This window comes from Phascolarctos cinereus, unplaced genomic scaffold, assembly GCF_003287225.1.
Source record: "Phascolarctos cinereus isolate Bilbo 61053 unplaced genomic scaffold, phaCin_HiC Scaffold_5;HRSCAF=322, whole genome shotgun sequence".
Lineage (NCBI taxonomy): Eukaryota > Metazoa > Chordata > Mammalia > Diprotodontia > Phascolarctidae > Phascolarctos > Phascolarctos cinereus.
The window spans coordinates 412,615,985-412,640,426 of record NW_027555958.1 but is presented as its reverse complement, the minus strand read 5'-3'; the positions used below and the strand labels follow the sequence as shown (position 1 = coordinate 412,640,426).

At 36.1% G+C, this 24,442-nt stretch overlaps 1 protein-coding gene across 1 annotated transcript in view; it reads right to left on the bottom strand.

Annotated features, from left to right (window-relative positions):
• COP1 (COP1 E3 ubiquitin ligase) overlaps positions 1 to 24,442 on the bottom strand; it is a 202,432-nt gene that overhangs the window by 91,634 nt on the left and 86,356 nt on the right. Inside the window, exons 9-10 of the mRNA XM_020984279.2 lie at positions 15,810 to 15,867; positions 2,860 to 2,974 (exon numbers count right to left, since the gene is read on the bottom strand). Of these exons, the coding sequence (XP_020839938.2) occupies positions 2,860 to 2,974; positions 15,810 to 15,867 (173 nt within the window). The remainder of the gene's footprint in view (positions 1 to 2,859; positions 2,975 to 15,809; positions 15,868 to 24,442) is intronic.

Here is a 24,442-nt window from a genome sequence, read left to right as displayed (position 1 = left end):
GGAACAAGGAAGGGGGAATAAAGGTTTTGTTGTCATTCTAGATATTATTAAATCTATACTAGAGAAAAGAGGTGGATTAAAGAAGGAATACAAAACAAGTCAGGTTGGATGGGATGATAACAGATAAAAGAGAAACAGCAGAGATTCTCAACTCTTATTTTCCTTCTCTTCTCTACTGAAAAAAAAATAATTGTTGGACTGGACAGGACAAGATAAAAATGGTAGACATCTCAGAATGGAAATATATTAAACTCAAAAGGGAAATAGGAAGATGAAAGGACAAGGACTGAAAAAAGGCAAGTCCAAAGAGGGAGAGCAATATAGGTAGGAGAACAGTCATAAGCAAAACAAATTCCTATGTTGGAGAGAGAAACATAATGCAAGGATTAAAAGCAAAAAAAGAAAAAAAGAAAAATATTGCAACAGGACAGAGGAAGGGAAAGAGAAGAGTTGCAAAAGAAGAAACAGAGGTTATTTTATTTATAGATCACAAATGTTAAATGAATTCCTCTTTTACCACCTTCTTATGTTTCAAGAGGGATAAAGGAACAAAGGACTCAGAACAAGAGGATAGGATGGAGAGAAGTATGTATTTAACAATCATAACTTTTAATGTGAATGGGATGAACCCATTTATGAAACAGAAGAAGATAGAATGGATCTGAAAACAGAATCTGACAATATGTCACTAAAAAAACACATTTGAAACACAAAGATTCACAGAGTTGAAGTGAAGAGATAGAACAAACTATTATGCTTCAACTAGACACCAAAAAGCAAATTCAGCAATCATGATTTCATTGAAGTTCATTGAATTACAGGGAGATACGGATAGTAAAACTATTAACAGTCAGAAACCTTAAGTTCCGGCCTAGAAAAATCTCATCAACAGGTGAACAAGAAAAAAGTTAACCATCTGAATAGAATATTTTAAAAATTAGATATGATATATATCTAGTGATTATTCAATTATTAGCTGTACATGACAACCTAACAAAAATTAACCACATGTTCAGGCATAAAGAACTCAACAAAAACATACATAGAAGAGCAGAATTACTAAATGAATCATTTACTGATCACAATGCAATAATACTTAAATTCAATAAAGAATTCTTAAAGAAAGAACACAAAAATAATTGTATACTATATAACACTATGATAAAGCATCAGTAGTTCAAAGAACAAATTATAGAAATAGAAAATTTCATCAAAAAAAGGACAGTAGAAGGGGACAGCTAGAAAGAGCTTCAGCCTCCAGCCTTGGAGTCCGGAGGACCTGAGTTCAAATCTGGCTTCATACACTTGACACTTACTAGTTGTGCGACCCTGGGCAAGTCACTTAACCCAAACTGCCTCACCAAAAAGTAAAAAAAAAAAAAAAGACAGTAGACAGTGAATTCAAGATGGCAGAACAGCAATGGGGATTAAGCAACAAAGAAAGTTCTTCATCAGAAAAAACCTTTTTCATCAATTTCAAGCAAACCTATATGCCATTATTGCTTACTTTGCTAAAAATCATAAGAACAAAAGAAACACGCATAATGAGTGTGAGAGAATAAAATAAAGGGGGAGGGGGACAGATCTGTGATTTCACTGTAGTTGGAACTCCTTTTGAATAAATGGTTTCTCCGACGTAGGTGGACAACTGCTCTGCAATGGACCGTTTTAAAGAATCACCTAAGGGACTGTGAGATGGAATCTAAACCCATGCTTTTCTGATTCTGGGGATGGCTCTTATTCATTCCACCAGAGGTATCCAACAAAGAGCTAACTCCAAAGTGCTGCCCAAACGAGATTAAAATGAAACTAGGAAATAGTTAACAAAATGAAGGAAAATGAAAAAAGAACATAGATAATGTTCATATGTCATTTTCAAGTCAAAATATTTTAATTTTCAAGTCACTGGGATCCTTAGGTCTGGTGTAGTGGACGTTTCTATTTGAGTTTGAGATCACTGTATTCTACCAATCTGCCTCTACCTACATTCATAATAGCCATAACCTAGGATGTTTTAAGGATTTTAAACAGGATTACACAAAGGAAAATTTAGGCCCTATTTCAATGACTTGACAAAACGGCGAGCAGGATTTATTCAGAAAACCTAATCTATGACGATTTATTATGAACAAGGATTTCGGTATCCTGAATAATACATTCAGTATCCTGAATATATTATCCTGAATATATCCTGTTTAAAGCTGGACATCATACCCCTTCATTTTTTACAGATAAGGAAAGTGGGCCTCAGTATAGTTAAGTGACCTACACAATCCCATAGCTTAGTGTCAAAAGGCAAGATTTTAACTCAAGTCAAAGGCCATGTTGCTTCTTCAGTGACAATACAGGAATTCCATTTTTGCTGAGAACATATGTACTTATTACTGCTTTTCTTTTATATTCAGCAGTTTGCTTCTAAAGACTAGAAAACCCCCCCAGATTTTTTTACCTATATTTCCAATCTTGTTTCAAATTACTTTCCCCTACAGTCTTCCCTAGTCTCTGTGCTATTGTATAAACTGGACTCCATGCCTGAAATATACTTATTTTTCATTTATTCCCAGAACTTGGTATGGTACCTGGCATTTAATAAGAGCATACTTGCTGATTAATGATCTATGACTATTGAAATTCTTCTCTTCCTAGAAAATGTAATGTAGATGCTCCTTTCTTCCAATTAAGTTCTGGAAACACTAGCTATTTGAAGTTACTGTTTGGTTTTACATAAAGAATGTATTTCAACTAGTGTTCTCCATCCCCAACCATAGGGAACATTTTTCAACAACACAGGCTTAACAAAATTGCAAACTTCATCTAACCCTTAAGCACTGATATTTTAGGCACAAATAGAGCATTTACCTGAGACCCGAGACATCCTTGTAGAAAAGTAGCACTGCTCTAAATCCTCAAAATGAGCAGTGAGGCGTTTCCGTCGTGATGCTAATGTGCTGTTGTACCAAGGCTGCTTCTTTGTCTGAGAAGGGGATGACAAAGGACAGATTTATTTAGAATACAAAGCAAACTATATAAACCATTATTTGTCTATGCATTATTGCTTGTAAGTTCATCCTTATACTTGGATTTTAAAGTAAATAATTACAATAACTACTTCAGATTTATTAGTGGCTGTTATACTACATTGACCAAGTATGATACTTTGTCCATTAAAAATGTAAAATCCTCTGTAAGCATATAAGCTCTTTGAAAGTAAAGACTGTTTCATTCTTTGAATTTGCACTGCCACTGTCTAACAGTGTCTGGAAATAGCAGAGACTGAATACCTCATATTTTTAATTTGTGTGTGAAAGACAGACTATGATTAAAGGTAATGAAATTTCCATCTATGATTCAAAATCTATAGTAAGAATATCTGAAGTCTGCCTTACTCAAAGTAAAATGCAAGAAAGAATCAGCAAACTTTCACAATAAAATAAGCCTGTGAGTTGGGATCCATTGTTTGATTTGGTGGCCTGCAAAGAGGCTCTAGACCTTTACGCAAGCATGTGAGCACACATATACATGCTTAAACAACACACAGATCACTTAAAACTTTAAAAAATAACTAATTCCAGGGGCTAGCACAGCACAGAGCAAAGAAAGCTGGCCTCAGTAACAGGAAGACCAGAGTTCCAAGTTTGTCTCTGACGTATATTAGCTATGTGACCCCTGAATAAAGCTACACTCTAAGATTGTAAAATGCATTGGTAGAAGTTGTTTCTCACTTAGAGATTCCTACATAATGAAATCACGAGTCCAGACTCTATCTTTATTAGGAGAACTATCTTAAATAGTTTCCTCTTTCTTTTTTTTCCAGGTAGGCAATGGGGTTAAGTGACTTGCCACAGGGTCACACAGCTAGTAAGTGTCAAGTGTCTGAGGCCAGATTTGAACTTAGAGCACAGGCTGGTGCTCTATTTACTGTGCCACCTAGCTGCCCCTACTTAAATAGTTTAATAATTATTTTAGAAATATTATTAGTTAATTGGAACAACATATCACCTAAAATAAAATGATAGGGCACATGAATTCTGCTAAAAGCAATGTTCACCAAACTATATTATGATTTATATCATGGCTTTATTGGTCTATAATGAACAATATATTTTAAAAATCACGTGACAAAAATGAGTTTTTTAGAGAAAACCTGCTATCTCATTTATCATTTCTGTTCTGAAGTGGCCATACTTAATGTATCTATGGTATTAGGACACAAATAAAATCATTGTGGGATATTAGGAATGTTGTTACAATATTCCACAAATAGGGAATTATGTATATGTGTGTGTGTGTGTGTGTGTGTGTGTATATATATATATATATATATATATATATATATATATATATGTATGTATATATATATAGAGAGAGAGAGAGAGATAATAGATAATATAAAACAGTAATTAATCATTAATACTTTTGTTTTGATTTGCTTTTGCTCATGATTTTACGTGACAAATTTACTTTTCAAATCATGTTTACTCAAGCTACTGGTATCCACCTGCATTCTGTTATGTCCAGATCACTTCAATCCACAGTGGTCTCTTGCCTTTTAGAAACTGCTAGTTTTTTTGGTCCACACTCATTTGGCATTTTGAAACTGTATTATATTTTAACTTTCCACATGTTTATATTTTTTTCCAGCTAAATTGTACAATGATCATATCGGTATGCGTTACTCTGAGGCAAACGGTTCTACAACTCAAGAAAATGCTTGGCGGCAGAAGAAAATACAATCCCATTTATGATTCAAGTTCAACAAACTTATATTAAGTACATAAAATGTGCAAGAGACTGCTAAATGCTGGGGATATAAAGACTTGTACTCAAGAAACTTTTATTTCACTGAAGAACAAGTCTAGTCAAGTCAGCTAGCATTTATTTGCGCTAAGCTCTGCCAAGGAGCTCAAAGTCTAATGCAGGAGACAACATAGAATCAATTCTATATAAAAGATATATGCAGGATGAACTCAAGGTAGCCTAACTGGGATTAAGAAGGATGGGGAAAAGCTTCATGTAGAAAGTGGGACTTTAGCTGAGACCTGAAGAAAGACAGGAAAACCAGAAGATGGACAGTGAAAATACTCAGAGAAAAGAGATAGAATGACATGTTCAAGGAACAACAAAGAGGTCAATATCATTGGATCACAGAATATCTAGAGGGGAATAAGGCATAAGCAGACCAGAAAGGTAGAAAGGGACCATATCACAAACAATTTTAAAAGCGAAACAGTATTTTATATTTGATCCTGAAGGTAATAGGGAGCTACTGGTAGGGCTGAATGGAGGTGAGTGGTAGGGGTGGCAACATGGTCAGACTTGGGCTTTAGGAAGATCAATCTGATAGCTGAGTGGAGTGGGCAGAATCTTGAGACAGGGAGACCAACCAACCAGCAGACTCCTGCAACAGTCTAGGTGGGAAGTGACAAGAGCATGCACCATGGTGGTAGCAGTGTCAAGAGGAGAAAAGGGCTAAGTGATGTTATGGAGGTAAACTGAAAAGACTTTTAAAAATCAGCAACTGATTGGGGTTGAGAGTAAGGAAGTAAGGATGACCCTTGAGTATATGAGCCTAAGTAACCACATCGGCAGTAATAAAGAATAAGGTTGTAAGAATGGTTAAGGAAAAAATATAATGAGTGCAGTTTTCAACATACTGAATTTAGAATATCTGTGATGCATCTAGTTCAAGATGTCTAATACACACTGGTGGTTAGGAAAGAGGTTTGGGCTAGACAAGTAGATCTGAAAGTCATCTGCATAAAGATGGCCATTGAAACCATGGGAGCTAGTGAGATCACCAAATAAAATATACATAACATATATGGACAATAGAAAGCACATAACAAATACAAAGATAAGAAAATACAACAAATATACAAAATAATACAAAGTAATTTCAGAAGGGATGAAGCATGGAAGGAGAGAATAAAAGGAAGGATTAGGAAAAAACTCATATAAGAGGTAGTATCTGGGCTGTGTGCCACAGGCTGGAAAGGAACCCAGAGGGAAACTGAAGAGGGAATGTTATTCACAAAAGTATGGAGGCAGGAGAGGGAATATCATATATAGGGATGAACTATCAGGCCAATTATGATTAGAACATACGGCACTTACAGGGAATTATGGGAATAAGACTGGAAACATAGGTAAAAGCCATTCCATGACAGGATTTAAATGCCCTGCAAAGAACTTTTATTCTATCCTAGAAGAAATTGGTAGCTACAATGGAGCACAAGGGGAGTAATGGGAGCTGCAAACAGAAGTCTGACTCCTCTGGTATAGAGGATAGAGAAGAGTAAGGACAGTCTGGAAGCAGGGAGATAAACTACAAGAGCCCTAGCAATAGGCAACGATGTGCTAAACAATGAAGGCAGCTGTGTGAGTAAGAAGGAGATGAGCCAAGTTGATAAACCTTAACAACAGGGAAGAATGGGTGAGGAAGAAAGATGGAAAAGCCAAGGATGTCTCCAAAGTTGCAAGCCTGGGTAAATGACACCCTCAAAAGAAATAGGAAGCTTGGGAGATGGATAGGTTTGGGGGGAACAATCAGTTCTTTTTTGGACATCCTGACTTTAAGATGCCTGAGGAATACCCAAGAAGAGATGCTGAGTGAGCAGTCAAGCCACTTCTCCTATTAAAACACCACAAGAAGTTTAGAGGTCTTCACAGTGCAAGCACGTAGAAAATGAAAATAAATTGCACATTCGCTACAATCCTATTAAGAAGTACACAAACATTTCCTTGTAATCTCTTAACGTCTTTATCAACTTTATCTTTTAAATTTATTACTAAAGAAATATAACAAGGTATCAACTACATGTTAGATTTACAACTACTAAATACTTTAAAAGAACTCCAACATATCTCCACCTCAGACAAGACATCTATGTGTGCATGCACTCTTCAAACCCTGAAGCAAAAAGCACAAATGAAAAGGTATACAGTGCTATGAAATTAACCACAACAAGCTAAAATCATCATAGAACAAGTCAATAATAAGAAGGCAATTCTGTGCATGATTTTTGAAAAAAGAAACTTTCAAAAATCTCATGACAACAAAAACTGATTCTCAATGGGATTAAATTGAAAACAGAGGTGAAACACAATGGAGAATATTCCATTACATATTCTGTCTCAGCAATTTGCCAAGAATATAAAAGCAGTGAAATCATTTAAAGATGAATGCTTCTAATTGCTGATCCAATAAAAAAATAACAGAAATAATGACATCATAACAAAGCCCCTTATTCTCAAGTCCAATAATTAATGTGTCAAATCTTACATTAGGATGACAATAGTTAATTATATTGTGGACCTTTGTAGAGTGTTCAAGATATGAATGAATCCTATACCAAACTTATTTTCTAAGTAAAACTGGAATAAAAGCTAATAAATTTATTACTTTATGTTGTACCCTTTAAAAATTCCAGAGCTCCATACAAAACAAAATAAACCAGCAGTTAGGAACCCATGACTTTTAAAGCCTACCTTTAAGGATTAAAAGTAAAGAATTTAAAAGAGTTATCAAGACACAAACACAACATCCAAAAGATTTCCCAAAAGATCTCTGTCAAGTGTGGAAAGGAGGTAGAAAGGAAAAAAAAACTAATTTAAAAATATATATAAGAAGACCATGAATTAAGAAAGTTTAAGTACAAAATAAAAATCTTAAAATAAATCTTTCAGCTAAGCAATAAACACAGGTTTGGTTTTTTTTCTTTTCTTTTCAGTGTAACATAAGAATAATGAAAAACAGCAAGCCAATCTTGGAAAGTACAAAGCAAATCAACTAAAAATTCAGCGTAAGTCAACATTACAAACTCAAATGGCTATCACGCCTAGTTTATTTTTAAATGTCTTAAATCTTAAAAAAAAAAAAAACCTGAAAATTACAAACGACTTGATTAATGAATCCAAGATGTAAGTCAAATAATGTCAGACAAACATCACAAACAACATACAAGGTTACTGGCTAAGGTTACTGGGTACAACCTGAACTAGTTTCAAAAAGATCCAGAATTTATAATAAGTATGAAAGCAATATGTCCTGTATAAACAGACGAATATCGGTCCACTGATTGGTATACCTAATTAGAAAAACTTTTGTTTTTGTCTGTTTAATGTCAGGAAATGTGAAACATCTACATTAAAAAAATGTCTCCTGAATAATCAAAAATTCAGCTATGAATCTATCATAGGAAAAGATACACTTAGAAATTGTTTGGAAAAACCAAAAGATTATTGATATGAAAGCATGACATTACAGCCTACACTTCAGGACAGAGCCCAAGCAATACATCTCTTTTCCCACCCATGTGCATCTTCTCAATATCTCCATCATGATCCCACACCAGGTACCATCTTCCCCCTCAACCCAATGCTTCTGAGCTTCCTTGCATGTGTTAGCCTCCTTGTTAAAATGAAAAGTCTTTGAGGACAGATGCTAAATTTCTTTTTGGTTGATATTTATATTCCCAGCACTTAATACAGTGCTAGGCACATAGAAAGTGATTAATCAGTTTGATGACTGACTAAAATATGGAACCGTAATACTGGATGGCAATATTGTGGAAACAAACTAAGACTTACCCACCCATTCTCTACTTAAGCTACCTTTTCCAAAATTATATTAGGACAGTACTTACCTCTAAAGTCCTTGATCTAACCTGAAGGAAAAACATTATCAGTCTTTCTCTAAATATGATACCAAAATAGTTACACGTACTTAAATTTTTTAACATTATTCTAATCCAAGGCCCGAGTTTCTAAAAGAAGAAGTGATCTGATCAGGCCAGTAAAGCAGTTCAGTTTTCTGGCATGGTGCTAGTACATTGTCCAGGTTTCACAGGCATACAACAATGAGGTGAGCAAAACAGCTCTGCAGACCTTCAGTTTAGTAGGCAGCCTAATATCTCTTCTCTCCCACACTTTCTTTCAGAGCCTCCTAAACACTGAACTAGCTCTAGCAATGCATGCATCAACCTCATTATCAATGTATACATCCCTGGAAAGTATACTGCCAAGGTAAGTGAACTTATCCACAAATTCAAAACTTCTCATTTTGCTGTAACCAATGGTTCCATGTACAGATGGTATGGTGCTGGCTAGTGGAGCACCTGAGTTTTCCTAGTGTTAATTGTTAAGCCAAAATTACCACAAGTGGCAGAGATCGGATTCCATACCTTGTATCTCAGCTTCAGAGGCTGCATTGAATGCACAATCATCTACTAACAAAAGAATCATGCACCAACTCTCTCTCCACTTTAGTCTTGATTTGTAGACTTTTCAAGTTAAATAATTTACCATCAGTGTGGTGACCTTGATGCTGTACTCATTCTCACTGAAGGTCTGCTGAAAACATCATGCTAAAAAGCATGAAAGCAAGCACACAGCCTTGTTTCACTCTACTGGTGACTGGGAAAGTACAAGAGCACCATCTATTATTCTGAACCCAGGCAAACATGCCGTCATGAAACTGATGTACAATACTGATGAACTTCTCTGGGCAACCAAATGTTGACATAATTTTTCATAAGCCCTAATGACAGAGTATCAATGGCATTGATCAGATCAATGAAGTTTGCATACAGACTTCTGTTCTGCTTCTGGCATTTCTCCTGGAGTTGTCAGGCAACAAACACTGTATCAACCATTCCTCAGCCCTTTCTAAAGCCACACCGGCCCTCAGATAGATGATCATCCTCCAATGAAGGATCAGAAGGAAGATTCTGGCAAGAATCCTGCCAGCAATGACTAAGAGAGAGATTGTCAAAGGACAATCTATTTCCTTTACCTTTATAGAAATGAACAATGGAGGTGTCCTTCAACTCCTGAGAGATAATCTCTTCTTGCCATGTAATCTGGAAAATTTCAGCCAGCTTTTGTATAAGCAATGGGCCCACCTCCTTGTAAATCTCAGTAGAACAGAATCAACACCAGGTGCTCTGCCATACTAAAGGAGCCTAATGGCATCTAAAACCTCTTCTTCAGTAGGAAATTTGGCTATAGGGATTGACTTCAACCTGAGGTATACAGTGAATGGTTTCAGCATTGATTGATGATGGTCTGTTAAGAACATTATGGAAGTGTTCAGCCCATCTCTCCAGGATTATGTCCTTTATCACTAATCACTGTGGCTCCATCAGGACAGAGTAGCTGGGATTCACCATACACCTTTGGCCCATAAGCAGCTTTCAGGTCATCATAAAAGCACTTTGGATCGTTACTATCAGCGTCAAACTGAATTTCATCTGCCCTCTTACTGATCCAAAAATCTTTCATCTCTCCTACCTTCACTTGTACTTTGCTTCTGATAAGAGTTAAATGCTGCCTTCATAGAGATGGATGAACTATCCTGCTAGTAAATAAACCCTGTAGAGTTCTCATTTTTCAACTAGCAGCTTCTGAATTTCTCCATCATACTCATCAAACCAGTCTTGATGTTTGACAGTGTTCTGACCCACATAAGCAAATACACTCTAAAAGTTCCCCACTCCTTTTCGGCTCCACTGTTGCCAACTATGTGTTGACTCAACTTTTGCTCCAGTTAGCTATGAACTGTTTATGCTCATAGAAGTGCTCTAATCTTGTCCTGCCTTACAGCCACCACTTTTGTTGAATGTGAATATTTAGCTTGGAGAGGCTAAGTCTATGATCAGTCTAACATTCTACACCACATATTGCCTTCATCACTCTCACATCTTGTCTCTTCTCCTTACAATGGCACAGCCTATTAAATGCCAACATTTGCTGCAAAGGTGCATCTGCGAATTTTTAGTGCATTTATGTAAATGGAAGACAGTGTTGGTGATAAGAAGGTCATGAGATGCACAAGTCTTCAGTAGTTAAGCGACCACTGCTCAACCTGGTTTAGCCAGTCTGCTCAAGCGGTTTACCCAGCTGTGGATGCTGCACATGCTACAGCTCCTTAGAGCCACAAGTTAAGAGTTAGGTGGATACACCAAAGGTGGAAAGCAACCCTCACAAAAGAGGCACTAGTCTTCCCTGAACACACCCTACACCCTGAAGCAGACTGGATATGAAGGATGAAGGAGGAGTGAGAGACAGTGAGGAGGAAAGCCTTTCTCACTGCTTACTGCCTCAGGGTACAGAGAAGCCCTCTAAGGACTACCTGACACCTCCACTGGATGATCTCAGAACCTTGGAATTGGTATTCTACGGCCAAGGGAAAGGAGAATTTTCCCAGTGGTGTTGAGGCATGCCAATTTCTGTGTGTGCTCAGGTAGTGGGCTTAGCTTGGAAGTGGAGGAGTTCAGAAGGAGGAAGCTAGGAACTTTCTCAGTGAAGGGAGTGGAAAGGAATGAGAAAACGTTAGGGGTATAAGAATAGGTATGGCTGTATTGGAAACAACTCTATTATTGGCTACCATGACTCTGGGTCAAGTCTTGTTCTCCCAAAAGGGTTCAAGCTCAACTGTGATAATTGTTGGGGGGGGGGGGTGGAATCATAATATCTGCAAATAAGACATAATTTACCTCCATTTTGTCTATACTTATTCCCACAATTTATATCTCCCATGTTGATACCATAACCAGCAGCATTCCTTATACAATATGGAATAATGGTGCAGGCATGGGACATTCTTCATTTACCACTGACCTTTTTTGGGAAACGTTTCAGTGTTTTCACATAAAAAATAATGCTAGCTCTTGATTTTATGTAAATATTTTTTATCTTTCCTTGAGAAAAACGATTTTTTCTTTACATTTGTACCCTACTGTCTAGTATAGTTACCGGCACACAGTAGGTATATAACACATTTGTTAACTGATATTAAGGAAGAGTTCTTTTATATTTTTAACATAAATGTCCTATTCTGTCCAAGGGTTTTCTGCAATGATTGATAATAATGCAAGGGCGTACAGCTCAGGCCTCCTCATACCTGAAGACTTGCATCATTTTCACAGTTACAAGGAATGTCTACCTCTTTATTTATATATCACCATATATAAACAATATCTTTATTTAGGATCAAAGATTTCCAGCTGGAAGGGTCTTCAGAAGCCATTTGCTCCAATTCCCTCTATTTACAGAGGAGTCAAGCTCAATGAGAGTAAGGACTGCCTCAATTGATATGAAAAAATGCTCTAAGTCACTAATAATTAGAAAAATCCAAACAACTTAGATATTTTACTTCACACCTATCATATTGGCAAAGACAACAAAAAACTCACAAAATTAAAAAAATTGGTGGGGAGACAGGGTCAGCAAAGGACTTTTGCTTTGCTTGATTACATGTTTGCAACAGATTTTGTTTTTCTGGCTTTCTAAACGGTGGGGAAGGAGAGAAGGGAGAAGGCGGACCTTTATGAAAATGAAATGAAATTTTAAAAAATTATGCATTATAGTTAATGATGAGATGAAAAATATGATCAGCCATATGTGTAACTGAGGTAGAGTGAAGGTAAAGATCATGTGAATTTAGGAAGTTGATGAACTCAAAAGCCAGGGTATTTCAGGGGACTTCAATATGTACAGGAAGAGTTCCAAGCACGAATGTAAAGATTCAGGTAAACAAATACTGTGAACTAGGTGTTGACCTCCCTGAAAAACAAGGGAAATAACTTGAGATCCATGGCATTAAAACAATCAGAACATGAACAGGGCAATACAATTGTGCTGAGAATGAGTTTCAAAAGAAGAGAGGTTACTTAGTGAAGGTAGCTGAGAAAGCAAGCAGTGTTTCTACTATTGTTCCAGGTCCGTTATGCTGTTGCACATGAGGAAAGTACATCCAGTACTAGAAAATGTTGCCAGATATAATATACTGATATTGACGATACTGATTTTCAAGTGCAAGATGAAGAAAAAAGTGTGAGACCAAGGACAGGAGGAAGAGAAAAAGAGAGAAGGGAAGGAGAACACGTGTGTGTGTGTGTGTGTGCGCGCGTGCACACGCGCATTTAAAATTTTTAAAGTTATATAACTATAACTATTAGGAAGGTTTCCTTTGTATCAAATTTAACATTTACCTCTTTCCAAGTTCTACCTAGTGTTCATAGTTCTGACTTCTGGGGCAAGAAGAACAAATTTAATCCCTGCTACTTGATAGCACCTGTAGCTCTATCTACCACACACTCCAGCTCAATTTTTGTCACTTCCAGGCTAAATAACTCCAAATCCTTCATTCAATCAACTCAAAGGTTTTCACTACGGTGGTTGCCCTTCTGTTATCCAAATCACTGATAAAAAGTCTTGAACACAATAGGACCAAGGAGAAATCTCTGGAATATTATACTAGAGACCTCATATCAGGAAGACAATAATCCATTAATCACCGTTCTTTAAAATCTGGTCAAGCAACACATTCCAAACTCATTTAACTCATCACCTAAGTATGTCTGTTATTAACAGTTTCTGTCAAATGCCAAGTATTCTCTAACATTCTCCTTATCATACCATCTTAAAATCCTGTTATTAAAGTAAACTAAGTTAGTCTGCCATTAAGTATTCTTGATGAATTAATACTGATTACTAGTGATCACTGCTTCCCTTTTTAAAGACTCACAAACCATTCTTCTAACAGTATATTCTAGAATTTTGTCAGGATCGAATTCAAGTTTATCAGTCAACAATGTGGGGGAAAAATATTTATCCTATGCCTATCTTAGAAGTATATCTGGTTGCACTGTCATCAATCCATATCCTATAGGACTCCCTAACATATACTCCCTAATATACATATTCCAGCCTGAACCATTTAAGGTTTCCTCTGAAAAACTTGCCTATTCCTACCCTCATTCCTACATCCTTTGCTTTTGTGCTATTCTCTAAACTTAAAATCTCTTCCACCAGTCTTAGGCCATTGAAATGATACACATCCTTCAAAGCTTAATTCAAATGTCACTTGCTCTATTATGTCACCCTTATTTCCATGAGGAAAGGGACTTCTTAGTGTCTGTATCTTCTGTAGTACTTAGTACGGTACATTACTGGAACTTAGTAAATGTTTGTTGAACTAATTAAACAATATGCAATATAAACTCATGGAGGACAGAGGTCAAACACTCCGGTGCTTAATTATGTTGACTATATGACATAGTAGCTTTGTCTGCTGGAATCACCTCAACCAAACACTGATACACCTATGCACTATATTAACTAGCAATGAACTATTTTAACTTGTTTCAAAATGTGAAAACTGAGACCAATTCTCATTTAAACTCCACAAATCCAGTTACTAAGATTTCAACTGAAGAGCAAAATAGAAACTTACCAAGTAACTAGGGAACCAGGTTTCTCTCAACACAATTGAACTCTGTGAATAAATCCTAAAAAGAGTCAGAGTACTTAATGGTTTGTCTGAACGCATACAAACCAAAAACTGCACGATCCAATTCACTCTGAAGCTCGTTCACAAGATCCTGTCAAGTAGTATACTTAAATATTAATCAACAAGTAAATGCTTACCTAGAGAATTAGTGTTAAAACTTCAGGTTCTACTATAAACTTCATCATAAAAAAAAAGATGGAAAGAACCTGAAAGTGTTTATAAATTCTCAAATAATGTCTCCTGTTCAAAATGCATTATCTTCAGTCTACCAGGCAACATATATGTGCATTTAAGAGGGGGCACATTCTTTACATTTTAAAAGTCTAGTTCAATTTATGTCTGACGTCTTACCTCAAGCATTAAAAAATTTCCTGATACTGAAATTAAGTCTGGTTAAATCAATTAAACTCTTTAAAATGAAAAGGAAAGAAAAAGAAACTCCCAAAGAAATAAAAATCATTCAGTGTGATATTCAACTTACTATGTTCTAAACAAAATGGTCAATCCAATCAACATATAAAAATTATACCAAAACAATCATAAGAATAACACAGATACAAAATGATGAAAGGCAAAAAATTCTCACTATTTCTAAGACAAAGGATCTTGGATCTACGTATTTATTACTTTCAAGTCTTTTCAACATTTACTATTACTATATTTTCACAACAATCCAATCAGATATGTAGTGTGCTATCATCCCCATATTATAGATGAGGAAAATATAGTATAAAGAAGTTTCCAGAGATTAAACGGTAGTCTTCCAACACCAGCACAAGACTTTGCAAAATGTTTCCCATAGTTAAGCTCACCATTTAAGATGACAAAGGAAATATAAAATACTATCTAAATAGTGGAGTGATTATCCCAACAGTTTTAAAGCAGCTTTTATCACTAGCATTCAAATTTCACTTATTTAACAGAGAAAATCACAACCTGATAGGTTACACAACTGTCATATGCGCAAGTTCAAAACTCCTTTATCATTGTTAGAGAGTCAACGGGAACTAGACACAACAAGGTAAAGACTATACTGATGTATAAAGTGCTTCTATTTTATAAAGTTTAATGACATAATTGGCAGGAACCAGAAGTTCATCTTTTTCCTCACTATTCCATCACAGTTGTTCAGGATACAAAAGTTCAAATTTTCCATTTATCCTAGAATATTTTGTCTTAATCTGTATCATTTGATCCTGTCACATTCTACCCTGTATAATATTTCCTATTGTAAATGTCATATTTCCCTTATTACAACTGTAAATTCCCTAAAGGCAAGGACTATTTTGTTTTCTCCCCTCCGTATTCCTAATGCCTAACAATGTCCTAGTACACAGTAAGTAATTTATAAATATCTGTTGACATTTGTTGTTGAAACAATATTACCACTTTAAAGGGAGGTTTATTAATGTAATTAGACTTCTGAAGAAGTGTTTCAAATTTCTTAGATTCAAGTGGTTACTTTCCATCTTTTCTTTGTTAAAAAAAAAAAGGAACAATTAATGTAGCTTCTTACCTGAGAGCTCCCACTGAAACCTGGAGGTTGACTGTATTCTGTGGAATCAATAATACTACTGCAAAATAAAGAGAAAGAAATTTGGCTTCATCAATGATGCTAATATTATTTTCTTGTTACTATCAATAGAAAATCCCAATAGCACACAAAGTGCCTAACATCTTGAATTTTACATTACAGGAAAAATTCACTGCCCAAAATACAATAATAACCTGTTACCACCTCTTCTATCCAACATCCCAGATATAATGAACATTGTCCTGAAAAATCCATATCAAATATTAACAATTAAAAAGCATCAAATTGATTTCACTGATTTATAAAACAAGCCAGGGCATTCACTCCTGATCATCCTCCAAGAGAACTAACTAAAAGGAGGAGACAAGATTTTGTCCTGTCATTTGATTCTAGAAATCTTTTATAAGAAGCAGGGCTATTATTCTCACGAAGAGTCCCTCCTCAAGGCAACTTACTGGGGCAAGAGTTTATTTCTTCTCCCTTAGACACAGGTAATCATAGCTGATCTTCTGGACTCCATTCTATACTCTCTCAATCCATTCTCTACACTTCCACGCAACACTCCCTTAATGTACCACTATCTCATCACTGTTACATTTAAAGACTCTCTATTGTCTACAGAATTATTCAATCTGGCTCCAACCTACCTGTCCTGTCTTCTCTCACACCTTTCTTCACATGCCAAGTACCAAACAAACTTTACTATGCTTCATCTTCTACTTTCACTCTACTTTTTCCCATCTTTGTGCCGTTACTATTAGTTCCTATTCTTTCAAGGGCTATGCTCCATCTCATGTCAGAAACACCTCACCCTTTCCTTTAAGGCCCAATTCAGGAGCAACCTCCTCCATGAAGCTGTCCTTGACCTCTCCCTATATTCTAGACAGAAGTACAAATCTGTCTAAATTTCTCATCGCATTTTTTGCCTAACTGTTAACTCCTGTAACATTATGCTTTGCATAATACTCACAGACAAAAGGTGATGCTCTAAGTTTCTCTAGGGGGTATTATATTTGAAAATTAATGTTAGGGACAGCTAGGTGACACAGTGGATAGAGCACCGACCCTGAAGTCAGGAGGACTGGAGTTCAAATCCAGCCTCAGACCAAATACTTGACATGTACTAGCTGTGTGACCTTGGGCAAGTCACTTAATCCTGACTGCCTCACTTAAAAAAAAATTAATGTTAACTGAAAGACAATGGATATGAACATAATGAATTTATTAGTTAGGCTTGCAGTAACCAATAAATTGGGTCAATGGTCTGTCTCAATGACCAATGACCAAAGACCTTGAGGTAGGGTTCACCAGCCTTAATATAGTTTTGGGAAGTACAAGAGAACAAAGAACAAGAAGCTTAAACAGTACGATTGGTTAAAAAGTATGAAGTATCATAGATGATAGAAAACAATGTGATTGAATGTAAATTTGGAATGCAGGGATAGCAACAACTCTTCCTTCCATTTTGTTGCTAGGGAAAATGTACCAGTGATGTACACCTGAATGGATAACAGTCCAGACTTTCTTGAAGGACAGACAGCATGGCAGAGATAACAGACTTCCTGGCATCCATCTTGCAAGGCTAATTGTTAGCAAGTTAACAGGTCTTTCTTAATCATACATGAGTAGTAAGATATGGGGAGACAATATATTTCTTTCAATTAAGGTGATTAATGGAACAACTTAGCTGAGATAGGAAAGCTGAAGTGCTAAATTTAACTCAGAGACAAAGAAACATGGCTTACAAAATTTTGCAACATACTGGGGGTGATACAAATAGAATTAATTACAAAATGGAATCAAAATCAATTTGATTTTCTTAGCGAGAATGATCATTTTATCAACTTTAAAGGTAAGTGTCCCCATGTTAAGGGTGCCCAAACAGCCCTGCATGTGGCTACCAAATAATATTTATTGACCTAAATCCACAATACCCCAGGCCAGCCCCTTATTCCCTCCTTCCTGGGATCATCAAAATAAGCCTCTAATCAACTGCCCAACATCCAGTCTCTCCCCTCTCCAAACCATTGTCTTTTTCTACACAGTTGCCAAAATGGCATGACATGACAAAAACACTATGTTCCTCTCTTGAGTAAGAAATTTCAGTACCCCTCACTGCCTGGAAGATAGAATACAAACTCCTCTGTTTGACATTTAAATTTCCTTCACCATCTGGTCCCATACTATCTTTCCAGACTAGTTACATATTATTTCTCCTCACCTAATCTATATTCCAGCCATGGGTCTCTCAGCTGTTCCATGTACACAGCATTCTCTCCCCCATCCAAGTGTATTTACCCAGCTCTGTCTATGCCTGAATTTTTTCTATCCTTTCTCTCTTTCTCTAGGAACCATTAGCTCCCTTCAAGACAAGCTCCCTTAACTACCACCTCCTACATTCAAGGGGCCCTTTCTGATTACCCCAGAGTGGTTAGGTACACCATCACTATGTATTTTATTTTGTATACATCCTGTGGGCACTGCCTCATTTTGGAATTCATCCACCCAGAACACTGGCTAGAATATAGTAAGCACTGAATACTTGCGTACTGATCCACTTATTTAAGCTTTTTATTCCTACATTCAGATCTTTGATTCCATATGTTTGGAGAAACTTGAATAATCTCCTTCCTTAGTAATCTGCCACATGTAATGTAATCTCCCCAACTGTCTTCCTTCAGTCTATCAAAGCAATGTGCAGCCCCCTTTATATTTAGTTCAATTTTATAACAAGCGTGTTTCTGTTGGAGAGGGAATGTAGGGTAGTAGAGAAAGAGCAGGCCTTGAAACTAGGAAAACCCTAGGTCCAGTCCTGCCTCTGCCACATGAAGACTCTGTGATTCTGGACAACTCACTTAATCTCTCAGTGTTTTAGGAAACTCTCAAAAACTATAATTTGCTGAGAAACTGCTGATCAACACTGGTAAAGGAAGTTCCTCAGCCAGGAGCTCCCAAGATCTATGAAATCAAAGTCTAACTTCTATTCCTATGTTTCTGTTGTTTACAATTTTATTTGTCTTCACTCACACAACAGAACAAAAGTTCTATGAGTGAAGCAAGCATGTTTGTTCTTTAAAACATGTTCCAAATGCCAAATAAATTATACAACTATATGGCCTTTAGATACTCATATTATCAATGGTAACACCAAAATGGAAAGATAATAAATGATGCCTTTCATATTTTCAAAACACAATCTTGAAACCAGATGCCCTATCTCAGTAATTTTAAAAAATAAATATAACACTGATGTTTTTCTGAATTAATAATGGGCCTATTTTCAATCTCATTCACAAAATAAGAATGCAGCATCATATGTTCCTACTCTAAGAGTCAACTGTAAAGGAAATTACACAATGCGTCTTCAAAGATTGATGAATGAAAGTGGCCATCTATTGAGATGACATGAGTAGTTTTATGGATGTGAACTATGAAAATCTATATAAAAATTAATTTAGAGAAGCTGAAGTTAAATAAAAAGCCTGTATTCTACACACCTATAGTTTCCCTGATTCACTAACCCAATGCAGGTATATTAACAGTGTGGCTTGGTAGACATAGAGTCAGACTTGGAGAACTATAGATAGAGGTTTAATCCCTGACTGGTCAATCAATCATTATCAAGTACCTACTATGTGCCAGGTACTATGCTAAGTACAGGCATACCAAAAACAAAAACTAAAGCCAACAGTCCTTGCCCTCAGAGAGCTCAAAAGCTAATAGGAGAAGATAAATATATTAAAAGAAGCTGGGGTGGGAGGGAGGGGTGCTAAGGATATTATGAAGTCCTAGAGTACAGCTGGGTGGTAAATGATGCCATGGCTCCCTGGATTAAATGGAGGATCTAAGAAGAGTTCTCACATGTTCAGCTCTACCCTCTTCAATCAGAGAGGGAGAGGTCTCAGACGGCAAAGGGTACTCAGTCAATAAACATTTATTATCTCTCAGGATGATGAGTTTCTAGAGGCCATGATTCAGGAGTACAGTTGGATAGAAAATGACTGGCTCTATAACTCTGAGCAAGTAGTACCTTAACCAAGCAACTAAGATGGGAAATTGCAGAGGAGATGCTAATCTACATTAGAAGAGGGGAACAGCCTCAGGCAGGGATGCAGCCCTCTAGGTTCTCAAGTGCAACCCTTTGACTGAATCCAAACTTCACAGAACAAATGGCCTTAGTAAAAGGATTTGTTCTATAAAACTTGGACTCAGTCAAAAGACTGCACCCAAGGACCCAGAAGGCCATAGGTTCCCCCACCCCTGCCCTATATTTTTGGAAAGCTTTTTTTTTTCAAGCCAGTATGTTTAAGAAGTGGGGAAAACCAAACTGAAAAGCTTCTATTAATCTTCAACTAAGCAGCATTAACTCCAGCATTTTTTCTACTTCACTGCCCTGATTACTTGGGAGATGAATTATTTTGGCACAAAACAAAGAAAAATATCAAATAGCCCATATTTCTGTGTAATACCCTCCACTTCTGCAGTGATCATTGCAAACTGGTGGGGAAGAGGGAAGGGGGCATAGAATACTCTGGTCACAAATATTATGGACTATCTTTAAATCCTAACTTCACTGTTGGCACTCTAAAATTGAGACCATGTTTCCCAAATGATAAATGGTCAAAGGATATGAACAGATAGTTCTCAGATGCAGAAATGAAAGCCATCTATAGTCATATAAAAAAATACTCTAAATAATTATTGATTAGAGAAATGCAAATCAAAACAACTCTTAGGTACCACATCACACCTATCAGATTGGCCAATATGACAAAACAGAAAAATGATAAATGCTGAAGAAGATGTGGGAAAATTGGAACACTAAGGTGTTGTTGGTGGAGTTGTGAAATGATCCAACCATTTTGGAGAGCAATTTGGAACTATGCCCAAAGGGCTATAAAAATGTGCATACCCTTTGACCCAGCAATAGCACTTCTAGGGCTGTATCCCAAAGAGATCATACAAATGGGAAAAGGACCAACATGCACAAAAATATTCATAGCAGCTCTTTTTGTGATGGCAAAAGAATTGGAAATTGAGGGGATACCCATCAACTGGGAAATGGCTGAGCAAGTTGTGGTATATGAATGTAATGGAATACTACTGGGCTATAAGAAATGATGAACAGGCTGACTTCAGAAAAACCTGGAAAGACTTGTATGGTCTGATGCTGAGTGAAGTGAGCAGAACCAAGAGAACGTTGTACACGATAACAGCCACGTTGTGCAATGACTAATATTAATAAACTTAACCCTTTCTCAGCAATTCAAGGATCTAAGACATCTCCAGAGGATTCGTGATGGAAAATGCTATCCACATCCAAAGAAAGAACTATGGAAGTTGAATGGCTATCCTTTCTTTCCTCTTCTGTTGAGTTTTGTTTCCTCTTTCTGATGGTTCCTCCTATTGGTTTTAATTTTTACTTACAACATCACTAATGTGAAAATACGTTTAATAGGAGGTAAATGTATAGCCTATATCAGATTGTGTGCCATCTTGGGGAGGGTGGGGGGGAAGGGGGAGAAAAATTTTAAACTCAAAAGCATATGGAAGTGATTGTTGATAAATCAAAATAAATTAATAAAATAAATTTTTAAAAATTTTTTTAAAAGTAGCAAAAAATCAAATCAAATCAAATTGAGACCATATACAGTGACCAAGTGAACATAATCAGATATATACTATATTGAGTCATATTAATCTTGGCATTTTCTCTTCCAATGAAACCAGAATCTAAAAGGAAGTTGCATTTTAAAACAGAGACAGTTCAATGTTCTCAAAGAATCAAAGAACGCTGTCTATGTTCACATCCAAAGTGATATTGTAGAGAGAGAGAACAGCCAAAGAAGAAAGAAGAATATCAGTTGAGGCATTCAGAAATTCACATGAGACAAAATCCAAGAAAAGAATGCAAAGGAGTCCTTCACAACCTGGCCTCAACCTCTCATTTAAGCTTCACTGAACATGTAGGCTTAATGTAAGCAAACTGCAATGTAACCAAACTGTACTCTTCTCTCTCTGGTCCTCATTCATAATATTCCATCTCCCATCTCTGTGCCTTGTCACTGGCTATACCCCACACCTGGAATGTTCTCCATCATGACCTCTGCCTTTTACAATCTCTCTCTGAAAGATACAGCTCAATCACCTTGAAGCAAGCATGAACCATTCATTCTTCATCAGCATCTTCACTTTCAACATGAAGCCTTTCCTGATCCCCTGAAATGCTAGTACCCTCCTGCCTGAATGACATTCTATTTAGTTATTTTGTATTTATTTTAACCTTTATTCTGTGTATAGTTATATATTAAATATAGTGTGGTTGACAGAGCTAGCCTTGGAAACAGGAAGACCTGGATTCCAGCCCCATATCTGACACACATTGCCTGTGTGACCCTACGTAAGTTACTTAAGTAATTGTCTAAGAAAACAAAAGTAAGAGGAGAGAAAGACTGAGAGAAGAGGGAATGGGGCAACAGAATGAGATAAACTGTCTTACTTAAAAGAGGTGTAAAAGAGCTGTGACAATGGAGGGGAAAAAGGGAAGGAGCAGGCAAAGCTTGAACCTTACTCTCATCAGAATTGGCTCAAAGAGGGATTAACATACACACAGTTGGATATAGAAACCTATCTTATCTTAACGAAAGGAAAAAAGGACAGAGAAAATAGGAGTGGGAAGGAGGTGACTGATAAGAAGGTAGGGTAGTGATCAGAAGTAAAACAGTTATGAGGAAGGATAGGATAAAGAAAGGTAAGATAGAGAGAAGGAAAAAAAAGGGGAAAATAGGATGTAGGGAAAAACACAGTTATCATAATTATAAATGTGAATGGGTTGAACTCACCCATAAAATGGAAGTCAATAGCAGAATGGATTAAAAGCAGAATCCTACAACATGTTGTTTACAAGAAACACATTTGAAGCATAGGGATACACAGAGAGTAAAGATAAGGGGCTGGAACAGAATCTAGTACACTACAGCTGAATTTTTTTTTTTAAAGCAGGGGTAGAAATCATGATCTCAGACAAAAGAAAAAATCTAATTAAAAGAGATAAAGGAAAGAAACTATATCTTGCTAAAAGATACCATACACAATGAAATAATACCAGCACTAAATATATAGGCACCAAATGGTATAGCATCTAAATTTTTAAAGAAATTAAATGAGTTACAGGAGGAAGCAGACAATAAAACTATACTAGCGGGAGACCGCAACTTTCCCATCTCAGAACTAGATAAATCTAACCAAAAAAGAAACAAGAAAGGAATTAAAGAGGTGACTAGAATGTGGGAAGAGGTAAAATATGACAGATCTCCAGAGAAAATGAATTGAAACAGAAAGGAATATACCTTTTTCTCAGCAGTACATGGCACCTACACAAAAACTGATTATGTATTAGTGCGTAAAAACCTCAGGACCAAATGCAGAAAAGTAGAAATATTAAATGCATTGTTTTCAGATCATAATGCAATAAAAATTACATTCAAGAAAGGGCAATGGAAAGATAAATTAAAAATTAATTGGAAACTAAATTATCTAATCCTAAAGAATAAGTGGATCAAAGAACAAATCATAGAAACAGTCAGTCATTTTGTTAAAAAGAATGACAACAATGAGACAACATACCAAAATTTATGGGATGCAGCCAAAGCAGCACTTCAGTAAGATAAAGAAAGAGCAGATCAACAAATTGGGATGTAACTTTAAAAAAAAGAACTAAGAAAAAAAGAAATTGAAAATCCCCAAATAAACACCTTATTGGAAATTGTGAAAATCAAATCAGTGGTTAATTTGATTAAAAAAAAAGAAAATCAAATTGCAAGCATCAAAAATGAAAAGAGTGAATTAAATGAAATGGATGAATATTTACAAAAATATAAATTGCCCAGATTAACAAAAGAGGAAATAAAATGCCTATGACCACATGGACTCACGAATGAATTCTACCAAATGATTAAAGAACAATTAATCACAATACTATATTTTTAATTGTTTAAACTAGCTTTTTAGCTTATTCTCTAGGATTGAGATTAACAAAATTAACAAAACAACTCCTCTTCTGAAACAAATATGATGCTAATACCTAAAGCAGAAAGAGTGAAAACAGAAAAAGAAAACTACAGACCAAATTTCCTAATAAATATTGATGCAAAATTTTAAATAAAATACTAGCAAGATTATAGCAATATATGACAAGGATCATGCACTATGACTGGGTGGAATTTATGCTAGGAATGTGGGGCTAGTTCAATATTGGGTAAACTATCAGCATAATTGACTATATCAATAACAAAAACAACAAGAATCATATGACTATTTTAACAGATGAAGAAAAAGCTTTTGACAAAAGAAAATATCCATCTCTATTAAAGCCACTAGAGTGCATGGAAATAAATGGAGCTTACCTTAAAATGATAAGTAATATGTATTTAAAACCATCAGCCACAATTATCTGTAATGGGAATAAGCTAGAAGCCTTCCCAATAAGATCAGGGATAAAGAAAAGATGCCCATTATCACCATTACTATTCAATATTGTTCAATATTGTACTAGAAATGCTAGCTACAGCAATAAGAAAAGAAAAAGAAATTGAAGGAATTAGAACTGTCAATGA